This window comes from Diceros bicornis, chromosome 22 (assembly GCF_020826845.1).
Source record: "Diceros bicornis minor isolate mBicDic1 chromosome 22, mDicBic1.mat.cur, whole genome shotgun sequence".
Lineage (NCBI taxonomy): Eukaryota > Metazoa > Chordata > Mammalia > Perissodactyla > Rhinocerotidae > Diceros > Diceros bicornis.
Genome location: NC_080761.1, coordinates 17,966,927 through 17,990,125, shown reverse-complemented (window position 1 = coordinate 17,990,125; position 23,199 = coordinate 17,966,927). Strand labels below are relative to the sequence as shown.

The 23,199-nt window shown below is 36.3% G+C and overlaps 1 protein-coding gene across 5 annotated transcripts in view; it reads left to right on the top strand.

The window, feature by feature from the left end:
* PCSK5 (proprotein convertase subtilisin/kexin type 5) overlaps window positions 1-23,199 on the top strand; it is a 448,916-nt gene that overhangs the window by 135,936 nt on the left and 289,781 nt on the right. For all 5 annotated transcript variants that reach the window (XM_058565628.1, XM_058565627.1, XM_058565629.1 and 2 more), the window contains exon 6: window positions 20,814-20,902. In XM_058565628.1, the coding sequence (XP_058421611.1) occupies window positions 20,814-20,902 (89 nt within the window). The remainder of the gene's footprint in view (window positions 1-20,813; window positions 20,903-23,199) is intronic.

The following is a 23,199-nucleotide window of genomic DNA, read 5'->3' as shown; positions in this document are numbered from 1 at the left end:
TGCAGCAATAGCCATTCTTACATCAAACACAAATGAATCATGTTTAAAGTTGTAGTTCTTCTGTAGTATTATGAAATTTGAATTTTAGTAGAGTCATAAACAGACTCAGTTTATAAAAATCTTTATTGGTTTTTCCAAGGGCCATTTGGAATCATTTTATTGACAAATCATTCTCATTTAAAGCCACTGTCACGTCGCCAGCCTTGTTCCATTTTTACTAAGTCTCACTCTTCTGGATCCTCTTTCAACAACAGCTTTCAGTGTGATTGAAGCTGTTCTCAAATATTACTTTCATTGATTTTATGAAATCCTGTATCTTTTGAAAGTTCATTAGGCAGTTGATTGGCTTGATTTGCTTTGTATTGTTTCTTTGCGTTTTATGTTTACATAGACATAGAAGATTCTGGCACTGAAAAGGACAGGGATGCTTGAGGCGGCAGTAATTTCATTGGTGTTAGGATTATTCGTGAATATCTTTTTATTTGCTTATTTAGGAAACCTAATAATCATGGTATGCTGTTAAGTAGAACCTGTGGGTTCTAGTGATCCAAATAGTTTCAAAGATGCAACTTCTGAGCATTTCTCTCAGGAAAGGTCTCAAGTCATCATGACTATGTTCTGGCCCTGCTAAGTACGTGTGCCTGAGGGTGGATGCGTGTTCTTCATAAATATAGTGTGCATTTACTGTTGTTGCAACACTAGAACTTGGTGTCAGGAGCTCTGGGTTGAAGTTCTTTGGCAAAAACTGGCCATATTACTTTGGTGAGTTCAACTTAACCCATAAGAATCTCAGCCTCCTTACCTTTAAAATGGGCATAGTATAGTAGTGCAAGATTATTGGAGAGATCAAATTAAATTAAATATGAGCACCTAGCTGAAACTTGCTGGCAAATAATAAATAAGTGATCCTTACCACCTTCATGATTGGATGTCTAAACTGCACGTTGTATTAAGCATTCTTTCAAATGGAAATTATTATATCAGTGAATATGAATGATACATTATATTTGTTGAGTTGATTAATTTACATAAAACAGCATTCAGTATCAGTATCAAATCATAGGTAGTGGAGGTAGAAAAAGCAGAAGCGTGCATTTTTGGGTTCCCAAGAAGACATAAATGACTATGACTGTCTTTGCCCTTCATGCCTAAAAAATCAGAGGTAGACAAACTACGGACTCGAGTTCAAATCTGCGCAGTTTCTCTCTAGCTGAGAATGGTTTTTATGATTTCAAAAGGTTAAAAATTGGGGGTGGGGTATGTGACAGAGACTGTATGTGGCCCTGTAAAGCCCAAAAGATTTACTGTTTGGCCCATTACATAAAATCTTTGTCAACTCCTACTCATAAACTCATTCAAATACTAATATAATAAAAACCCATCTCTTATGTTATTTCTGAATGAAATATGATGTTTATGCTAAAATGTTGAACTGATAATTAGGGGTATGATAAATTATATGTTTTGGAGGGAGGCATTCCTTAATTGTTGGTTTCATACTTCCGTAATTTTGAGAACCTTCCAATGTGTGAGGAAATGGCTCTGATGAACTCTGCAAAGAGAACCAGGAATAGCTGTCAATAAACGGACAGGCTGACCGTTGTTTGGTGTAGCTAAGCTGAAATGATGATAGCTTGGTGAATATAAGATATTGAAACTACTTTTGTATACTTTAAGGTCTCTTTCTCAGAGTGCAAAGAGACCCTGGGACCAATTGCCACCCAACTTCTCAGACCCCGAAGTGTATTACAGAAGGAACACCAAGGGAGCTCTTGGATCAGAATTCTGTGGCCACAGTTTACCTGTATTTCACACAAATAGGTCTATGTAAGAGTCACCTATTTTAGGTCCTTACTCCTTGCAAAGTAAGACTCAAGTCTTCAAGAAGTGTTTTGACAGTTTGTTCATTATCTGGAAACAGTCTTAAGCAAAGTGAAGTCAAACATTTATAATCACCTTTCTTCATCAGTCAGTCATTAACAGATTTTGAGCAAAACAACAAATATTTTTAGCTGATTTTACAGTGTGCAGGTATTGAATAATCTCTTTCCCTCAATATTTTAGCAAAAGCAAATAGAAGCAGAACCATTAAATAGATTACTGCTAAATGAACATAGACTTGTGAATTATTGCCTATTATTCAGGATTTCCAGGCCAATGGAGTTTGTTGAAATTATATAATATCATGTCTATTTTTCTCACTATTGAATCCTTAGTGACTAATACATTCCTCAACATGTGGTAGGTACTCAATAAATATTTGGTGAGTGAATGATTCAGAAAAGTTAATTAATTATGAGCCAGGACATGGGAGTAGTCTCATTATGTGTAGTTAACTAGGTCATTATAATAATATTCATAAAATAGGAGTTTACCTATATACAGGGGTACAGATAACTTTGAAATATTGTCTATGTAGGATACATTCTAGCATCCTGGTCTCTTGTTTTTGCTACCTTAAAATTATTTATATGAGGTGGCTTTCAGTATTCATTTGGAGAAGAGAAATATGTATGGAAAGAAATAGACCACAAAAAATCGAAATTATAATTTGATACAGATCATTATTTCTTTCATTATCTTTATAGATCTTTTCCCAGTCTCTCAGCATATAGACTCAGTATATACTTAATATTTCATGCTTTAGTGAGTTCTAATTATGAAATTTTCTTCTCATTATGATGATGGGAAATTACAGGAAAATCAGTTCAGGTGTAAGGGAGAGAAATTTGTTTAGATTGCATACCAAGCATTTGTCGGGGGAAGAGGGAGACTCTCCCTCTGCCCTTTCCCTTAAGGTTCTTCTGGCTGGCCAAATAATCAACAAGACAGGTTAGCAGGAGAAAATAATACCAAGTTTAATAACATGTATACATGGGAGAAAGCAGGGACACTGCGTTTCTCAACACAACAGCAGAAATTCTCGTCTTAAATATCATTTTCAGCCAATGACAAAGGAGGATTTTGGGGGTGGGGGAGTCAATTACAGGAGATTACCACTAAAGCACTGTAAACAAGGGTAAGGTTATTATGCAGATTTAAGACCTCACCTTCCACATTGATAAGTTTCTAGAAATGAGGTCATCCCCCCTCTTCCCAAGACAGAGAGGGAGATACCTTTACAAATGGAGATTTCCCTTATAAATGTAAATGTCTGTCTGGCAACTCCTTGCAGGGCCATCCAAAGAATGTGGCCAGAGACAGAATTTCTGATAAGATGGGCTTATTGGTGCCTTTCCTATTGTAACATCTATTTTACATTATATTACAGCCATCAGATGGAAGATCTGTTCCAGGAAGGAGCCACCATGTCAAATTCTTTAGGCAGTTAGTGGGGGAGGTCAAATGTCCTTCAGAGAAAACAATCAAGGTAAAGAGATATATTTCAGGGTGGCCAAATTTTGATCTCCCACAGTCCCGCCTTTGAAACTTAAAAGAAGTTTCATAGTCCAGAAGCTGAGTTGGTAGATTGTTTCATCTCACTGAACACATTTCTTAGTCCTGATAATAGATCAGTTCAATTAAGTTCCTTTTGGAAGGTAGGTGGTGATGCAGGTGGGCTCTCAAGGTCACGCCTATATTGTGGAAGCAAGCAATCAAGTATTTAATAGAAGCATTTTTATAAAAGAAAAACAAGGTTAATGGTTAGAGTAAGTTGTAAAGCAGTTTTTGAGTTCAGAGGACAGCCAGTGAAGAAGAATTTTAGATGTCAGCGTCAAAGCATCTTTTGCAGTTTAAAATGTCTCAGATGGTGTTGTCAGGTCATCTCAAGTTTATATCAAGTCCATCAGCTTCAGTTTGTAAGGCTTCAGGAAAAAGGGCAGGTTCAGTTTTCAGTGATTTCAAATGAAAATGATGGAAAAAAATCAAAAACGTTAGTTTGGACATCTGTAGCCAGATATTTCAGGAGACTAGAAGAAATCAGGATCCAGTCTAGTCAACAGATATAAAACAAAAACCTCAAAAGACAACAAAACTAGGATCTAATATCTGCAAACTTATACTGAAATAGTTTTTACTGAAATATAATTTTTCTCTCTAAAATCACCCTCATTTTTATTAAGATAGCCAAATTAAAACTAACTAGTTTGCAAAATAAGTCTAGATCCAATAGAGTTGGCCCAATTATTTACATAAGTACAGCAAGAATAGCAATTAATCATATAAGCTCTTTTAAATCTGCTTTGCTGAAACTTTTTATAAGGAATCTCAGATTGAACTTTAAAGGTCTCTCGAGGCCAGGAAAGCCAAGCCAAGGATTTTGTCATCAGACTTCGCCTGTAATACCTACAGATTTGGGTGAATTCCTCTCTTCCGAGGTTTCCCAAAATATTTTGAGGTTCCTTGTACCTGCCAGATAAGTGACATTCTTTACTTATCCTGGTAAGTGCTGCTTGGAACATAAAGGTACCAGGCCAATATTTCCACGTGGCTTTATTCCATAAAGTCCAATCTTCATTCCTCAAAAGCTGTATGGTTATATTGCAAATATGATGTTCCAGTCACAACCTTGGTAATAGACCCAGTGTTTCCAATTGTGTCCTGTTATAAGGAGAAGAGATTCTTATTGAACTTATGCAAATAACTATATTGCCATGAAAACAACAATATTCACTCACTAAGAGTTTCCAAATCCTGGAGGGATCAGGTAGAGAGAAAAAGATAAATATTTTAATTTTACTTACAAAAGTATCATTTACCAAATTGCTATATATCATAGCTAGCTCAGGAGAAAAGAGAAAAAGTTTTCCTTAAATCTGAAAAAACAAAACATTAAAAATTCAGCAATACTTCAAATGAAAAATCATAAAAATTATAATCATCCTTATCAGTTGGTTCAGTCCTGTGTAATCCATTCTTGATCCCAATCTTTTTGTTAGCAGCTTCATGAAGTTATCAGTCTCTCCATCAGATTTCTATAATTTTTTACCCAGTTCAGTTTTATGATCAGAAAGTTTGTCAGAAACCTGTACTCCAGTGTAAATGTCAGAGTCCTTTCCATGAATTTTTCTGACGTCGAAACAATTTGCAAAAGCATTAGAGCAAAGAAATAAGTCTGTAAACAACAAGACCTCAAAATGGCAATTGACAAGGAAATTTGGTTAATTTTGTGACATACAACACTTTAAAATGATAATAACCAGAATTATGACTGATAACCAGGACAGATCATAATTTCAGTAATGTTATACAATTTTAAAACACCTATGTCAATAACATTTGCCCACATAATAGCACCTAAGCAGGCTTATCATCACTGGTCTGACAATGCTTTCCATGTAATTGAACATATTGAATAAGCCTAATAAGTCTAGTATCTTTCCCCTTATAGGAAGAGAGCAAATTTCTTTGAGAAGTTCCAGGGCCCTTTGAAAATTCTCAAAGAAATAAAAGTTAAAAAAAAAGACTTTAAGATATGAATTTTGGGGGAGCTTGTCAAAAATATAAACAATCAAAGCAAACAGAGCATTAACAGTCCAAAAGTCTTAATAGAGAGACCTCAGTCTTTTGAACATAGGAAATTATTTTAACAGGTTTTTTTTTTTTTTTTCTGTCTTTTAGGTAGACTTACTCAAAGGTAAAGAAAAATCTTTTGTAACCTCTTTATCAAGTTTAAGCAAATTATTCTTTTAAGAGACAGAAGACCAAATTTTAATTTTGCACCAGCTTATTTCTGCTATTAAAACTCATTTACTTAATTAAATTCATTTCAATCTTAGCCAACTTGACCATGCATAAAACTCCTTTTCCAGAATTCCTCTTCCACAAACCTTCTATAACTTTCTTTTTACATTCAGAATTTGTCCCATGTCTTTCTTTTCCCTCCTAGTACTTGAGGACAACTTTATCTTTCTTAATCGACCAAACAAAACATTTCCATTCTTTGTACCTTTATACATCTTACTTTCCTTGCACACAGACATATTTCTGTTAATCTTTTAAGAAAAATTCTTAATTCAATCACATATATTAATTAGAAATTTTAACCTCTAGAAACCTTAATTTCTAAGTAAAAACTAAGTAAACAATTATAAACTTTCTTTTACATTAGTATCTTGTGGCTTGGAAAATTTATAAACACTTCCATGACTTCTGGAAACACATTACTTTATAGTACAATCTTTTAATAAAACACGTTTACCAATAGACCCAAAATATCTTTTAGTTTTCCTGTAATGAAAAGCCAAAAGTAGACAAACGTACATTTAGCAATCAATGTCTAATAACTTATCTTATTTGGAAATGATGATACTCAAGAGAATTTTTATCATAAAACTTAGCAAAACTCTCAAGTTTTAAGTCACCAAAAAGAGTTTGGAAGCTGTAACCACCATAACACATGATTATTGTTTAAAGTTCATCTAACATTTATCTTTTTCACAACTATTTACTTGTTCCCAATAATTCTTTAGATTGCCTACAAGACTTCATAAGACTTTGGATAAAATTAGCCATCATTTAAATTACTATTTTTGTTAACCAGTTCTGTAATAGAAATAACATCAGTTTTTTTCCTACAAAATTTCATGCAATTTTCATCACTTCTTATACCTTTAAACATAGTTATCATTAAGATTTTTATCAATAGGTCTTGGTCTTTTAACTTTGGACAAGAGAAGCATTCCCAGTCAGACATTTTAAAACATACTCAGGCAAAGTTGATGTAACCTCTTTGTATAAAATTAGCTCAAACATTCCAACCTTTATAATCTTATCAACACTTACACTTTTACATGTTTTCAATTTAATTGTAACCTGAGTCAAGGTCTTAAGACTAGTCAAATTTTTTCCTTCCTTTTTCTGGCCTTAATTCTTAGGTACCAATTAAGCAATTATGTGAGAGCTCTCAAAACATTTTTTTTTTCCCCCAATTTAGAAGTTTTTCCAATTCAAAGGATCCGTCGTCTGGCCATTGACGAGTAGGATCTTCATTTGTATATTTATTCCAATAGTGACTCGAACCAATAAGCCTTTTTAAGGAAAGACCCGGAGGTAACTTTCCACGCTTAAAATAAATCTTTCCCATGGACGCAAGAGGCGTCCCTGGTGAGGGCGCAGATGATGTAGCCCCCATGATCCACAGAATTCACTCCCAAAGATATTCAGAGAAAGTAAAGACCTTCGTTGCACAGGCGGTAAGGATAAAAGGGTGTCTCCGGTCTCCCACAATAGTGTGGGACGCCTCCAGTCACAGACCCGCTAATCTGTGACACCGGGCGGGCGATACTGGAATGGGATTTTTCCAGCACTAACAAGCAACGAAGGTAAAGACAACAAAAGCCCTTATGGACTGGGCCCTTTATGACAAACTCCCCTGAGAACTTGGCACAGCCGGACAAAGAGACAGTTCGGAACCCCAGTCTACTCGACTGGCCACCAAGGTGCACCCCGGTAAATGCACCTTCCGTATGGTGGAGACCAAGGATAAGATTCTCACTGGTCACAAAGCCAAGTTCTCAGGACACAGAACAAGACAGAGACTACTCTGGGAGGAAAAGGGATCAAGATCAAAACCAAGAGTACTCTACCAAATTTAAACCAAGAGTCACTAAAAGCCCAAGAAACTAGTTTCCCAAATATTTTCTCCTGCCAATCTAAATTTAGAAAGAGAAAAAATTCTCACCACTTTCTTCCGCCGGACTCCGCAGATAGAGATTCCGGGAGGCTGACGTGGTAAGAAGTCTTACCTTTTGCCGGCTTTCGTCAGGCGTTCCCGTATCTCATCATCTGCAGTAGTCCAGGGAGAAGGCAGGTCTTCCAGCCAGAGAAGGCAACTTACCAGCCAGTGCTTCTCCTGCCTGGCTCGCCAAAACTGTCGGGGGAAGAGGGAGACTCTCCCTCTGCCCTTTCCCTTAAGGTTCTTCTGGCTGGCCAAATAATCAACAAGACAGGTTAGCAGGAGAAAATAATACCAAGTTTAATAACATGTATACATGGGAGAAAGCAGGGACACTGCGTTTCTCAACACAACAGCAGAAATTCTCGTCTTAAATATCATTTTCAGCCAATGACAAAGGAGGATTTTGGGGGTGGGGGAGTCAATTACAGGAGATTACCACTAAAGCACTGTAAACAAGGGTAAGGTTATTATGCAGATTTAAGACCTCACCTTCCACATTGATAAGTTTCTAGAAATGAGGTCATCCCCCCTCTTCCCAAGACAGAGAGGGAGATACCTTTACAAATGGAGATTTCCCTTATAAATGTAAATGTCTGTCTGGCAACTCCTTGCAGGGCCATCCAAAGAATGTGGCCAGAGACAGAATTTCTGATAAGATGGGCTTGTTGGTGCCTTTCCTATTGTAACATCTATTTTACATTATATTACAGCCATCAGATGGAAGATCTGTTCCAGGAAGGAGCCACCATGTCAAATTCTTTAGGCAGTTAGTGGGGGAGGTCAAATGTCCTTCAGAGAAAACAATCAAGGTAAAGAGATATATTTCAGGGTGGCCAAATTTTGATCTCCCACACATTTTTGCAAACACCAACCCGAAGCCAGAACTCTTGGAGCAGAAATTCCTATAACACTTCTTACATAAACCTTGATTAGCATGTACCTCAATACTTGGTAATTATTTGCATAAATCTTACAATACCTCTGTCAGTGGTCTTAGGTTCAGTCAGTCAGTTGAACTCATAGAACTCATTAGGCCACAAGTGGTTATTAGAAAGGTGGAAATATAATTTACCAGTAGGGCAATATCAGCTGCAGTTCTTCAGCAAGAGTGCTCACCAGTCCCAGGACTATTTTCTGCTCTTTCCCTGTCCCGTCGCCACCACCCAAATGACACCTCAGCTGTGTAAGAAAGAGCCACATGGGTGAGTGTGAGAGTCACTTTGCCTTAGAAGCCCCATGCTCTTAGGAACAGTATTTCTCACAATAGCCTATAATATAGCTTCCAGGGCCACACAAGAAAGGGAACACCCAATTCCCAGTGTCTAATCTCAGAAGCCCAAATCCAAGACTTCTCACCATGTACTTATAGTCCTGGCCACAGACCTCCCAGTTCATGGTAACTCACCAACTAGGGTTCACTTTTATTGTAAGCAGTGTTGCTTGGTAACTAACATCCCACGTTTATCAGATACCAAAGAGAACAGAGCTAGAAAGTTAAACCGAAGTAATTTTTCCATAGGTAAGGAACAAAGGTTTTGTTAATCCTTTACTCAGAATCTTCCCCAACAAGATTGTGAGCACCACAGCCTCGGATTATTCAACGTTAGAAGTTGCTTAGGACTTAGAAGATGCTTAGGACATAGGATCTGAATTATCTGGCCTTGAGAAAGGAAGGAGGGAGGGAGGGAAGGCGGGAGGAAGGAAAGGACTAATATTGTTATCTACAATATTTCTTGAGTGGTACTTAATAATTTTCAAAAAAATAACAGCATTTCTGACAGAAGTCATTGCTTACTTAAAAAGAAAGTGTTATATTTCTGTTTTCTGGAATTGTAGGTATACTTATCCCAGTAAAGCAGACAGATGTCCAATGGAAAAGATGGGCGTCATGGTGTACCCTCCAATTCCAGGGAAGAGTTGGATCCTCCAGATTTACATTTATGAACTTTTAAGAGAAAACACTTGACTCCCAGCTCACTAAGAACAGACCTAAAATGAATCAGCAAGAATGACTAATTTCTCTCTATTCATAGTCAAGGGGTAAGGGAGACAATTTCTCAGTCCTCCATTTGTGGTGGAAAATGAGATCAGGCTGTTCCCAAAGCTCTAACTACATGGAGTAAAAACTAGTAGATCTAAGTTTCAAAGACTAAACAGAACCCTGTAATAGAGGTTAGGAAGCTTGAAGAGCAGGGTTCTGGACTCTTACTAGACATGATGGGGGATGAACAGCATCATGGAATCACTACGGGAGGTAGACAGGCATGGGCAATTGGAATTCATAGAAACAAGCTCAAGTAATACATGGAAAACTAATCATTAAAAGCAAAAAGAGAAGCCAAGAAGCATGACGGGTAAAGCTAGAGTATTAACTAGTAAGCTAAGAAAAAGGGCCTCATTCCATCATCATGATTAGTATATTTCATCAACAGGGATCTCTCACACCCTATTGCCTTGACATTGTTGTTGATCCCTAAGATACAGCTAGGAAGAGAGTTAGGTTGATAAGGAGGTGGTTACTGTCTTGGTTAGGACTATATACGTACACACGTAAATGCCTGTCGTGGAATTTGCTCTCCTTCTTCATTCGATGCAACATTATATTTGAGAAAGCAACAGAAATGAGGTAAAGAACTAGGTTTTCTTTTTTAAAAAATTGAGATGTAATTGACACATAACATTGTGTGAGTTTAAGGTGTACGTGTTGGTTTGATACGTTCATATATTACAATATGATGACCACTGCAGCATTAGCCAACATCTCTATCATGTCACATAATTATCATTTCTTTTTTGTGGTAAGAACAATTAAGATCTAGTCTCTTAGCAAATAATACAGGATTGTTGGCTATATTCACTATGTTGTGAATGCGGATTCTCAGTGGTGACCTATTGCTACTTAACACTATAAAATATATTTTTAATTTTCTTTCCTTGCCTACAACATACCTGTTAGATAGTAGAGCAGTTGAGAAATGCTAACTTTTATTAATTCCTTTAAATATTGTGTATCTATTCTTGAAGGCCGAAAGGAGAATTCACAATGTCTGTTGCTAAGTATAAAAACTGTCATAGATTAAAGTTTATGCTTAGGATTCTTTCAGTCTTAGTCTGTCAAAGGGTCCCTGAATATAATCTTATTTTATATATATCTACTTATTTATTATCGTCTTAGTTCAGGCTGCTGTAACAGAATACCATAGACTGGGTGGCTTAAACAACAAACATTTATTTTTCACAGTTCTGGAGGCTGGGAAGTCTAAGCTGAAGGTACTGGCAGATTTGTTTTTTGATGAGGGCTCTTTTCCTGGTTTGTAGACAGCTGCCTTCTTACTGTATCCTCACTCAGCAGAGAGGAGAGGAAGGAAGCAAGCTCTCTCCTATCTCTTCTTATAAGGGCACTGATCCCATCATGAGGGCTCCACCCTCATGACCTAATTACCTCCCCAAGGCCCATCTCCACATACCATCACACTGGGATTAGGGTTTAACATATGAATTGAGGGGGAAGGTACAAACATTCAGTACACAGCGGTTATTTTGAATGAGTTTTCCTGAATTTCTTCCGTGTATAATAAAAAAAATTTAATATTATTGAAGCCTTAGGGACTATGTATAATTACAGTCATTTCAGAAGCTATTATCTTAACTGTCTCACAAAAACTAATCACCAAAAAATGGACTGTGTAATTTCTTTTTTGCTTTTCAGAAGTTTTAATTTACCATTTTTTCCCTAATGTGTTTCTTGAACTTCACTCAGTAAGCTTTTCACTGAAGACAGGGCGAAAATCCATTTTCAGCTATTTTCCGTTCTTCTTAAGTTCTCATTTTTAAGATTCCCAGCATTTCCTCCTTCTAACTCAAGTTGAATAATTTATCATGGAGATTCTATAAAATATACTGTCAAATATCCTGTCATCAATAGTAATGAAGGAATAAAGTTGCCTCTACCTCACAAATTAGGTAGGGTAGCAGGCAAAGAAGTCATGAAATCTTGGCAGGCATTCAAAGACTTAGGAATGTGGGTCCCTGTGAGTCTTGCTAGGATAGTGAAAGGTATTCTGTAAGGACACAGGACACCCAGATCTAGTCTTTTCCCTGCCACATTTTATACCTTCCAATTGACATCTGACTAACTGAATTTTCTCATCTGTAAAATAAGAGAAGTAATATCTGTTTTGCTTACTTCATAGGGTTGAAGTATTTAGATGAGGTTAAAATGCTTTGAGGGGCAGAGAGTATGATAAAAACATAAAGTGGTAATATTATCAAGAAAAACATGAGCAGTCAGAAACATTAGTTCTAAGTGATATATTGGAGAACACGTCAAGCACATCATGATTTCTTGCTCTCCTCTCCCTCACGAAGGGGGCTTTTGAAATAGACTTAAATGGAAGGTTTTCACTCAGATTTAAGCAAAATCAATATATGCCGAAGAGAATGGGCACGCCAGATGTCAAAAGGGAATAGAAACGGTGAGAGGGTAGACAGAATCCCTGAACAGCTACAGATGTTTATTCCAAGAAAGAAATGAAATACAAAGTAGTTTTTCTCCAACTTGACATTGCTTGAGTCCCTACAAGTGTCATGTAGACTTTCAAGCATGCAGTGGAGCTGTAAAGGGAGACCCTCCTGCATGAGTTCTGACGTCTCGAAGAGCCCATTGCTGGGCTAACTCGCGTCTCGTCTTCAGATCTATAGTAAAGCTCAAATAAGTTAATATTTCCGTCCCCGCTAACTCATATGGAAGAAGAACTTCACAAAGTGTGTGACTAGAGGACTGAGAGAAAGCAAAAGAAGGAGTGAAGGCAGTATTTTACCACCTGGCAAGATATAATGGACCCATGAATTCATATTCTAGACTCACTTCACCTAACTTATATGTGTTCACAATATTATAGAAATGAATTACAGGCACTCTCTGATCTGATTTTCCATCTTTTCAATCAGATAGCCCAACTTGGTGTATTGTTGAGAATAGGTAATATAGCAGATGAGAAAACTTGGTTTCTTTTTTCATCCCCAATTAATAAAAAGCAGTAGAACAAAGACTGGCATGACTTTTAAATCAAGATGCTCTTTAAGAACAAATGAAATCAGAATCAAGATTAACAAACAACCAACCAGCTGGGAGAGAATATTTGCAAAACATACATCTGACAAGGGGTTGATCTCCATAATATATAAAGAACTCACACAATTGAACAACAAAAAAACAAACAACCCGATCAAAAAATGGGCAGAGGAAATGAACAGACACTTCTCCAAGGAAGATATACAGATGGCCAATAGGCACATGAAAAGATGCTCAACATCACTAATCATCAGGGAAATGCAAATCAAAACAACACTAAGATACCACCTCACGCCCGTTAGAATGGCTATAATCACCAAGACAAAAAACAACAAATGTTGGAGAGGATGTGGAGAAACAGGAACCCTCATACACAGCTGGTGGGAATGCAAATTGGTGCAGCCTCTATGGAAAACGGTATGGAGATTCCTCAAAGAATTAAAAATAGAGATGCCCTATGATCCAGCCATCCCACTACTGGGAATCTATCCAACGCACCTGAAATCAACAATCCAAAGAGGCTTATGCACCCCTATGTTCATTGCAGCATTATTCACCATAGCCAAGAAGTGGAAGCAACCTAAGTGTCCCTCGACTGACGATTGGATTAAGAAAATGTGGTATATATATACAATGGAATACTACTCAGCCATAAAAAAAGACAAAATCGTCCCATTTGCAACAACATGGATGGGCCTGGAGCGTATTATGTTAAGTGAAATAAGCCAGAAAGAGAAAGACAAACACTGTATGATCTCACTCATATGTGGAATATAAACCAACACATGGACAGAGAAAACTGGACTGTGGTTACCCGGGAAGTGGGGGTGGGGGGTGGGCACAAGGGGTGAAGGGAGTCATATATGGGGTGATGGACAAACAAAAATGTACAACCCAAAATTTCACAATGTTAGAAACCATTAAAATATCAATAAAAATCAAAAAAAAAAAAAAAAAAAGATGCTCTTTAAGAGCCAAAATAGTTTATTCAAGTACAAATTATGTAATAAAACATTTTATACTTACTAGGGCCCTGGCAGCAATGACAATATCCTTAAGAGAATCAGAGAAGTGATACTTTTTTCTTCTTCTTCTTCTTCTTTTTTTTTTTTTTTTTTTGGTGAGGAAGATTGGCCCTGAGCTAACATCTGTTGCCAATCTTCCTCTTTTGGCTTGAGGAAGATTGTCACTGAGCTGATATCTGTGCCAATCTTCTTCTATTTTGTATGTGGGACCCCCCCCACAGCATGGCTTGATGAGCAATGTATAGGTCCTTGCCTGGGATCCGAACCCGCAAACCCTGGGCCGCCAAAGCGGCGCACACAAGCTTAACCACTAGCCCACTGTGGTTGGCCCCAAGTAATGCTTTTTTAATTCCCAGTTTGTCTATATCCACTTTATTTTAAAATCATTGGCCTATATATCCTCATAATTTACAAAATTGGGTTATCTTCTGGAAGTCTTAGAAAATATATGTCTTAGTAATATTGTGAACATATGCAAGAAAGCTAAACAGGTGACTAATTTTCCAAGGGGCATTATGTGGGAACTGGCTAGTAAAGTTCATATTTAGGTGCATGTGTGTCAGAGCATAACATAATGAGTATATTGTTTTCTGGACTGAAATCTACTACAATTTCCTCCTTATGCTGGAAATACTCTGTTGTCTCTGGAGAAAAATACACTGAAACACAGACTTTTGTCTGTTTTGTGACTTTTATAGTTAACTGACATCATGAATGTACTTACTGCTGACCACCCATGTTCTTTGAGAGAAAGAAGAAATTGAATCTTGTTCACATACCTTAACAGGTCATGATGATATCCATTGTTCAATGATCTATTTTAAATCCATGTCAAAACACTGAGTCCAGCTAAGATATAAAAATAAAAAAGATGACTGGTACTTTACTTGGAATAATGATCATTGTCATCTGAAGAGAGTGGGCTGTTTAAATGTAGTTGAGCTAGCAATTTGGACCCTCAATTACAGTACACTGCAATATATTATTTAACTGATATTTAAAATATATGAGTCAGCAGTAGAGTATAACTTCCCTGTCTCCCAAAAATGGTTCATACATCATGATGTGGAGCAATGTACAGAAATCTTTACAAGAAATGTTTTTATAAGGAAATAGTCACTCTGTTCTTCACTTAGGAGTATTCGCTGTACATTAATGATGCATGTAATATGTGCAGGGATTTATTGCAATTTAGGAATACAGAACCAAGTTAGTTCTTCTATTTTTTAATAATATGGTATAATAGATATTCAATTTAATCTCTCCTACCACAGTATGTCTAAAACTCCTGGGAAAATATTAAAGAACTTTTAGTGTATGTTTGAGCTAATGGGACACCAAAAGTATTTCTCTGAAAAAGCTCAAATCTGCAAACTAGATGGGCAATAGGTGAACACGAGGTATTTTCCAGGGTGAACAACCAATCCCAGTGAGCCTGAAGCCTGATTTTAAAAAGCCCAGGGATGGCAGGAAACAAAGTCTTGGTCCAGTGGAGTAAGAAGAGACTTCTGCATAAAACAGAACCCCTGAGACACCATCTTGACTATATTAACTATAGAAAAAGAAAACCTGCAAAGAGAGACAGAGGACATATTTGACTTTCTCAACCTAGGTAATAGATGGGATAAGAGGATAAAAAAAAAACTACCTTTAAGAATTACTGACTGCACTCATGGGATTTGCACCTGTAATTCATATTACTTGTATGGCTCAAATTTTAAATTTAGTTGAACAGATCCTGGTTGGTGTAGCCCCAGATATGTGGTAGAAGCAAATTTAAATCTTCTTTAGAACAATGGGCTTTCCATACCAGCCTCAAAGAATTCACAAGGATAGAAGCCGAAACAACATGACTTCCTAAATGGACAGTTCACCTACGATATGAGGAAAACATCACCATGAAAATAAGCCAGCAGCAAAAACAAATAGCAGAATTCAATTCACATATTTTAGATTTATTATATATTATTTATATGTATCAAGAAATGAATATTGAAAAGTATTTTGAAGGAAAAAAGACTATCCAAATTAACCAGCTGGATTTGAAAAAGAACTTCAAGAAATAGAACATATAATAGTTGAAAAGAGTAATGCAGTGAATGGATTAAACAGCAGATTAGTCATGGCTGAAGATAACTGAAATACAGAACTGAGCAAGTTATACAGAATGCAGCCCTGAGAGAAGGATATCAGAAGCCTAAAGGTGAGATTAAAGATTAAGATAGTATGAAAAGGTCTCGTGTATTCTTAATTGGGATTCTAATAGGATGAACTAGAGAATGATGTAAAGGCAGTTTTCAAAGGTACTAGCTGAGACTTCTGAAGATTTAGACAGTTAACTATAGGTTTAGGAATTCCAAGAAAGAATTTTTAAAAATTCATACATATAACATTTTAATGAACCTGCAGAATAGAGAAGACAAAGAGAAGATCTGAAAAGCATCCAGAGAAAACTAGATTACCAGATGGCTATTTCTCACCAGAAACAATGGAAGCTAGAAGACAGTGGAATGGCGTCTTGGAAGTGCTGTGACTCTAGAATTCTATATCCAATGATTGTTTTTCAAGAACTGCAGTAAAATAAAGTCATTTTCTGAGGCTACCAAAAGACTCTCTGAAGGGTACTTTTATAGAATGTTCTTCAGAAAGAAATCAGTGATCCCAGAAGGAAGTATGAACTACAAAAAGAAATAGAGCAAAGAACGTATTAGTAAATCTAAACAAACATTGATTGTTGAGTAGTAATTGTAACGAGTAATTTCTAGAGTTAAAAAATCCAATCTGTGGGCCGGCCCCGTGGCTTGGTGGTTAAGTGCGCGCGCTGCGATGCTGGTTGCCCGGGTTCGGATCCCGGGTGCGCTTCGAGGCACCACTTCTCCGTCCATCCTGAGGCTGAGTCCCACGTGCGGCGACTGGAAGGATGTGCAGCTATGACATACAACTATCTACTGGGGCTTTGGGGGGAAAAAATAAAATAAATAAAATCTTTAAAAAAAAAAAAAAATCCAATCTGTAGCTGTAATCATGGGGAGCTCATGTGTGTCAAGAATTGAGTAACTGGAGTTAAAACATTCTAAAGTCTGTATTGTTTAAGAAAAACTGAAAAAAGTATTAATAACTTTAGACTTTGTGATGTTATATATCCATGATTAAATACCTAGGATAACCACTGAATAATACTATGTATAACATCCAAACTAGCACAGGGGAAAAAATATGGAAATGAACATGAATATATCAATAGATACAGTCACTGTAAATGGACTGTTGAATTAAAGACAATGATAGTTAGCCTAGCTTCAAAACAATGTTATATTCTATTTATGAGACATAAGTAATATGAATACAATGTTTGAAAGTAAAAGGAACAAAAAGGTATATAATCTAAATATTAACCAGATATCTTTAAATTTTTTTGTGTGTGTGTGTGTGTGTGTGAGGAATACCAGCCCCGAGCTAGCATCTGTTGCCAATCCTCCTCTTTTTGCTGAAGAAGACTGGCCCTGGGCTAACATCTGTGCCCATCTTCCTCCACTTTATATGGGACGCCGCCACAGCATGGCTTGACAAGCAGTGCGTCGGTGCACGCCCAGAATCCCAACCTGTGAACCCTGGGCCACCGAAGTGGAGTGCGTGCACTTAACTGCTATGCCACTGGGCTGGCCCCTTTAATTTTTTTTTTTTTTTTTACTGCAAGAACCAGAATGTTACCACATATTCATAAATGGTTTGTTTCACTAGAAAGATTTAATAATTCCATTCTAAATAAAATAAAAATAGATAGAATGGCAAAGAACATTAACAAGTCCACAATACAATGAACAAGCATGACATAATGGACTTATAAAGAACAATTGGAAAATATACATCCTTTCGAGCACATAGAACATTTTTGAAAATTGATCACATACTTGGCCATTGCGTGAGTCTCACAAAATTCAAACAATTGGTTCATAAAAATTATATTCTTTTATCACAAATTAATCAAGTTATTGATTGATATCAAAAATGTAACTAAACACCTACATGCATTTGAAAATTGTAAATCGTACTTCTAAATAACCCATGAGCCAAAAAATAAACCAGAGCATCATTAAAAACAGATCTTATGATACAGTAACACTTGCATTAATTAATAATAGATACAATGAAATATAAGAACAACAGACTCATAAAGGGAATTTGACGTTTAAGTAAAAATAACTTACACCATGAAGTAACATGCAATAGGAACCTAATGAAGAATCATAAATAATTGCTAGATTCATGGGAAAATTAGTAGTTTAGCTTGGGGCTTGCAAAAGAAATATTTTTTATCTTAAAAATTGATCATTTTTTGGTGATTAAAGTGGCACAACCAAATATCAGGAAGGTAAGATAATTATGAGTATATCAAAATTAAATACTGTGTATAACAACCTAAAATTGCCATAAATAAGATCATTATGTTCTAGATAACAAATTTGGAAATGTATATGCCACAGATATGATGGAAAGGCAATAAGAAGTTGGGGCAAAAAGCATGAAAAGGTTATTCACAAAGCAAGAAATAGAAATAGCTAATAAATATGTGAAAAGATGTATAACATCAAATGTAATCAAAGGGGATAAAAAGGGAAGCAACAATGAGATAACATCTTTCATGCCAGATTGGTGAGGATGAAAAAGATTGAAAAACTCATACATAGGGATTTATGTACACAGGGGTTTATCCAAATATTTTCTCTGTTCTTCATATTGTCATTCAACTTCATATTGTCATTCAAGCTTATGGTCTTTCTTTTTTTTGTCATGCACAAAAATTTGATGTTTATAGTAATATTTATTAATCTTGCAATTTTTAGGTTTAGTTGTATTACTTTCATCTGCTGTGAACAATTTGACGATATATTCTGTATTCTTTGATCCAGTAATTCCACTTCTAGGAATTTGCCCCAAAGTATAAAATTATATACTCAAAATTGTTCGTTGTAGCCTTGTTAACATTAGTGAAAAAATGGGTAAATTTATAGGAGTAGAGGACTTTTTAAAGATAATATGGTGTGTGTGTGTATACTTGCAGAATATATATTTATATGCCATTTCAAAGATTATGTAGAATAATAGTAACCATTTAAATGATATATAGATTAACATTAACGTAGAAAGTTATGCATGACATTACTAAGTGGAAAAAGCAGGATATATCTCTTTTGTGTAAACTTGTGTCTGTACCTATCAGTTAGAAGCAGTAACTTGTTTATAGTTGCACAGACCATAATCATATCCCATGACAAGTGTGGTCTGAGGCACCTGTGCTGTAAAATAAAAAGCACTAAAAAAAATGGGACTTTGGGAGCCTGAGTTTTAGTTACTCTTTGGCTGCTTTTGATAGATCTCGTTACGTCTCAGGGCCTCCTTAAGCTCCCTCATCTCTAAAAATGAGGGAAGGGGGGTGAGCATTGCACTTCAGTAGCAATGACAAATACACCGTGATGGCTGTCACATCCCTCTTCTGCATCCGGGCAGACATTAGTCATTAGTCCTAGTCATCTTTCTCTGAGCTTAGCCTTCTCAACACACTCTCTTGGGCCACCATTTCTAAACAGATTGTCCTTTGCTCTTGAAACAACTTTGCCATCCTTATATAAGATGATCTTAGAAGTCCTTTCAGCTAAAAGACTTTTCTGATCAAGGAATAACAGGGAATAGCTTTCAGAAAAATTTTTTACTTTTGTAGTAGCCACATTTAAAAAAATCAGTAAAAAGAAACAGGTGAAATAAATTTTGATATTTTAATAAAATATTTCAACATGTAATTGATATAAAACAATTATTTATGGGATATTTCACATTCTGGTTTTTTCATATAAAATCTTTGAAATACAGTTTGTATTTACAGCACATCCCATTTTAGGTGGTAGATTTTCATTGGAGATACTTGATCTGTATTTACAGATCAAATTTACAGTTTAAGAAGTAGATTGTCATAGACCTACATTCTTAAATCTTTTTAAAATTATTTTATTGAAGTCACATTGGTTTATAACATTGTGGAAATATCAGGTTTACGTTATTATATTTCAGCTTCTGTATAGACTGCATCATGTTCACCACCAGTAGTCTAGTTTTTATCTGTCACCATACATATGTGCCGCTTTACCACTTTCACCCTCTGCCCACCCCCCTCCCCTCTGGTAACCACCAATCTGTTCTCCTTATCTATGTGTTTGTTTATCTTCCACATATGAGTGAAATCATACAGTATTTGTCTTTCTCTGTCTGACTTACTTCGCTTAGCATAATACCCTCAAGGTCCATCCATGTTGTCACAAATGGCATGATTTTGTCTTCTTTATGGCTGAGTCGTAGTCCATTGTGTGTATATACCACATCTTTTTTATCCATTCATCCATTGATGGGCACTTGGGTTGCTTCCGAGTCTTGGCTATTGTGAATAATGCTGCAGTGACCATAGGGGTGCATATATCTTTTTGACTTAGCGTTTTCATGTTCTTTGGATAAATACTGAAAAGTGAAATAGCTGGTTCATATGGTATTTCTATTTTTAATCTTTTGATGAATCTTCACACTGTTTTCCATAGTGGCTGCACCAGTTTGCATTCCCACCAGCAGTGTGAGTGTTCCCTTTCTCCACATCATAAAAATTAACTTAAATTTTTTAATAATTGAATTGAGTACTAGTTTTTAAATTTAATTAAAATTAAATAAAATTAAAATTGAGATAAAGTCACACTAGCCACATTTCAAGTACCCAGTAGCCACCTATGGCTAATGGTTACCATACTGGACAGCAAAAGCTTAGAGAATACAAAGAAACATACAATTCAGTTTTAGCCTTCAAGGAGATTTTCTAGTTGGGGAAGCAAGATATCAAAAATAAATGTACCAAGAATATTAGCCAAAACAGAATATAATGAAGTGCTAAAAGTTTACCGTGGACAGACTAAGTGCTACTTGGGTAGGAAGTTCCAGAAACACCCACAGCTTGATACATTCTTCACTACTTTGAAGTCTGAGTAGTGGCAATGATGTGTTGAGTTTGTGAGAATGGAGTGTCTTACTTTAGAAAGTGTATGTGTTCTCCCTGCAGGCATGGGACCCGCTGTGCTGGCGAAGTGGCAGCCGCAGCAAACAACTCTCACTGCACAGTCGGAATTGCTTTCAATGCCAAGATCGGAGGTATGGGAAACAAACTTAGGTGGATATGAAGAAATGAGCCAAGAGCTCTTGTGCTAACTGGTTTTCAGAACCCTTTCGAACTAAAGACAGGCATGTGTTTGCATAATAGTATTCAACTATTGCTGACAGCACAATGGCCGTGTTAACTTGTATTATTAAATACAGTTAACAATTTCTGAAGCAGTACCCCTAAGGTATTGCACACACAGACATTTCTTTCTTTAAACAGGCATGCAAAAAGATTGTCCAGTAGTGAAAATGGGGTCGCTGACATCTGTACCGAACTATACAATTGGTGCTTGGGTCAGAAAGAACTAATAATGTAAACACTAGGCCATACTATCTCTATGGAAAGAAGCATTTTGAAATTCCATTAAAGCAGAAAATCTTTTTTTTTTCTTTTCTCAGGCGTTACAAAACGTTCCTTTTAACTGCAGTTAAAATGGTAAATGGTAAAATCTATTTTTGTAGTCCCATAATGTAGTGAGACTGTTACCATTAAAAATTCCAGATTATACACACATACATGCGCACAAACTCAAATATACATATCCTACTACAAGGCCCCACCAAAGCAGTATAAATCCAGATATTAATAGAAGCAAACTCTTACTTTCCCATTTGTAATCAGCTTTGTTAGTATAGCCTGGTGCCACAGCCACACACAAAAGAAGAAAACATTAGAAGAGATGGTATAGATCTCAGTGGCTTTGAAGGTGTCCCCTGGAGGTTTCCTAAAGGGTGTCATAAGATAAATGAAGTTCCTGGAACCAGGCTGACATCCTTGTTTCCAAAGCATTGTTTGTTTCCAAATGGTAAATAGAGTTGGATCTAAAAAATGAAAATGACTGTCTTTTCTAGGGTAAATGTAGAGATCTTGTAACATGAAATATTTGGGGTATATAATAATGGTGCTAAGAAAAGATTTTCTGAGACTACCTTGAATGTCAGTCCTCAGTGAAGGTGGCCTCTTTCCTTTATTTTACCCTGAATTCTTAGAGGATGGCAACTTGTTAACCAGTAATTAGCTGCACTCTGAGAGCATCTACTTGTGTCAAGGGGAATATTTATGGAGGAGCTAAGGAAAGCAGACAAAGACTTCACCCTGAAGAATGATGAAGGTGCTGGAGGCCCCTGCTCTTCTCAAGAGAATCCGGTGACTGGTGGCCGTCTGATCAACCTTCTTGCTGTCTGGCACACACAGTCTCTCACATACCCACACACACATCATGTCCCCATCATTACTCTCCAGTGCTAACCCAGCACTCAGTGACCTTGAGGGAAAGAAGGGATGAACTTGTGAACCTCATAGATAAACTGCTGACCTAGCTGACTGAACAGGACCTCAGTAAAAACATGAATGTATGGCAATGACTCACAAATGTTCTGTCATCTTAAAAATGAGAACATTCTGAATTATAAATTTAACCCTCAGACCCAAGGAATGGAGGCTTGTAGTTAAATGAAGAAAAAGCAGCCTTTCAGTTTAAACTTGAGAAAAGGAAATTCTTATTAAAATTAATATTACCCTCTAGGTATGGTTTTATCAAGCATTTTTTTCATGGACTTCACATAAATCGCATGATGCAGAAACTGAATTCAGGTATTATGTAGATACTCCTGTGTGTTGGTGTTAGAGATTACTGGTTAGATTATTTTGGGTGATTGTATAGTCCAATGTTTATTTCAGACCTCCCTGTACCAGTAAAATAGTTCCATTTTATGCTTTTAAGTAGAAAGTGAGAATATGAAGTAGTTATCTTTCTTTGGTAAAAATCTTGCAAATGAATTTTGAATATTCATGTGAAAGGAAAACAAACCAATGGCTGCTCGGGATCCAGGACATGCAGAGTGTCATGCTGGGTATTCTACTCCCATCAAACAAACTGTTGACAAGTTTCTAAGTATAGTTTCATTCCATGATTTTTAAAGGGACTTGTTCACAACCTTTGTTCTCCACCTCAGCTGTTTATATACATCCTTTAAAAATCCAGAAGTCTAGAGGAAAAGACGGTCAAGAGCTATGACAACCAAATACAATGTCTTCAGGGATGCTTTGGGGAAACTTAGTGTTGACTGAGTGTTTATTTCCGTTATTTTTTTTGGAAAAAATATTAAAGGATAGAGTGTCATAACTGTCATGGAATTTAAAATGGTTTAGCCTAATATTTATATTTTCGAATGGAGAAAATTTGGCACAATGTTAACAGTTGTTGAGTACTGGCTATATTAGTTCATTGTCATTCTTTCTATTTTTCTGTGTTTATAAGTTTTATAATTAAAAGTTAAATATTTTT